Raw genomic sequence first — 1,401 nt, 5'->3', positions numbered from 1 at the left:
GGGTCCTTGGCTTGGGTCCTTCCTAAAATATACCTTTCTCTACCCAAATTCCTATACCCGCCTGCTTGCAGGTAGAAAGCTGCCATCAACCTGCTGAGGTTTCTCAGGCATTTCTGGGGCAGTAAAGCCTGTCCCTGCCCATCTGTGGCCAGAGTGGCCCCTGCCTGAACCCTGGAGGGGATTGCCAGGAGCAGCGGATGGGGCCCAGGACGCTCAGCTCTCAGGGCACAGGGCGGGAGGGCAGCTGGGCGCCTGTCCCCTCGCACAGTACCCCTTGCCACCCCACCGGCACCAGACTCTTTGTGAGAAGCACAGCAAAGGTTTCTCCCCGCGCACGCCCCATCCCAGCTCTTCGCCCGCCTCTCCCCCTGCACACGCACACAGAGTGCCTGGCCCCGGCGAGCCGTGACTTACCAGGTTGACTGGGTGGATGTAGCTGTTTTCGTACTTGTCATTGGCCAGGATCTGCCTCAGGTGAGCGATGTAGCTGGAGGCCAACCTCAAGGTGTCCAGTTTGGAAAGCTTGGTGTCTGGGGGCACCCAGGGCAGGGTGGTCTTAAGCCTGGAGAAGGCTTTGCTAAGGACCCTCATCCTTGCCCTCTCCCTGGCGTTGGCAGCGTTTCTCTGGACCTGCTTTCCCTCCTGGCTCACTCCGTTTAAAGGGCTCTTCTTGGGGGGAGCTTTTTTCCTCTTGCCCGAGGCCCCTCTCCCCTTCTGAGGGGAGCCATTCTCGCCATTGGATCCCTCCTCGTTGCTCTCGGTGGACGCCCCAAACTCTTTGTTAGTATCCATTTTCAGGCCATCGCACTCCAGCATCTCCACCTCCTGCAGATCTTCCACATCACTGAGGGACCCAGTGGACATGGTCTGGAAGATGCCAAAGGACCAGCGGGAAGGGGGAGGGGGGGAGGAAGGGCAGCTCCTCAAATCTACTTCAAGGCGGCGGAGGAGAGAAGGGGCGCCAGTATTTTCCTCCCCTTCCCTCCCCTCCCCAGCACCCAGGCGCAATACCAGTCCAGAGAGGATCCCTGCCCTCCCGCCCCCAACCCCGCTTTGCCCGTGTTTGAGGGAGGGAGGGAGCGTGTGTGAGAGGGAGAGGGAGAGGGAGAGCGAGAGAAAGCCGAGGAATTTAGTGAGGACACTCGCAATTTATCTTAAGAGAGGCGGATCCAGCCCAGGGGAGGGGCCCTGCCCGCTGAGCACACCACATCCCCAATCACAGACCTTTACACAGGACTGGGAATGAGGTATCCCAGCAAGCCTTTGCTGAGAGCTCGGAACTGGGATTCAAATCTTCACAACTGGAGCAAAGCAACTCGCGCTCTCTCTCTCTCCCCTCTGTCTTTCTATCCTCCCCCTTCCTCCTCCTCCTCCTCCTCCTCCTCTTCTCCTTCCCCACTT

At 59.5% G+C, this 1,401-nt stretch overlaps 1 protein-coding gene across 1 annotated transcript; it reads right to left on the bottom strand.

The window, feature by feature from the left end:
• Positions 1–213: 213 nt before the first annotated feature.
• LOC104083809 (transcription factor 21-like) lies at positions 214–1,084 on the bottom strand. The gene has a single exon (XM_009587444.1). It carries the CDS (start codon positions 862–864, stop codon positions 214–216), a length of 651 nt encoding a protein of 216 aa, XP_009585739.1. The 5' UTR covers positions 865–1,084.
• Between the last annotated feature and the right edge of the window lie 317 nt (positions 1,085–1,401).

The sequence above is a fragment of the Fulmarus glacialis genome, unplaced genomic scaffold (assembly GCF_000690835.1).
Source record: "Fulmarus glacialis isolate BGI_N327 unplaced genomic scaffold, ASM69083v1 scaffold11031, whole genome shotgun sequence".
Taxonomy (NCBI): Eukaryota; Metazoa; Chordata; class Aves; order Procellariiformes; family Procellariidae; genus Fulmarus; species Fulmarus glacialis.
Note: the sequence above shows the minus strand (reverse complement) of the source record. Positions and strands in the feature narration are given on the sequence as shown.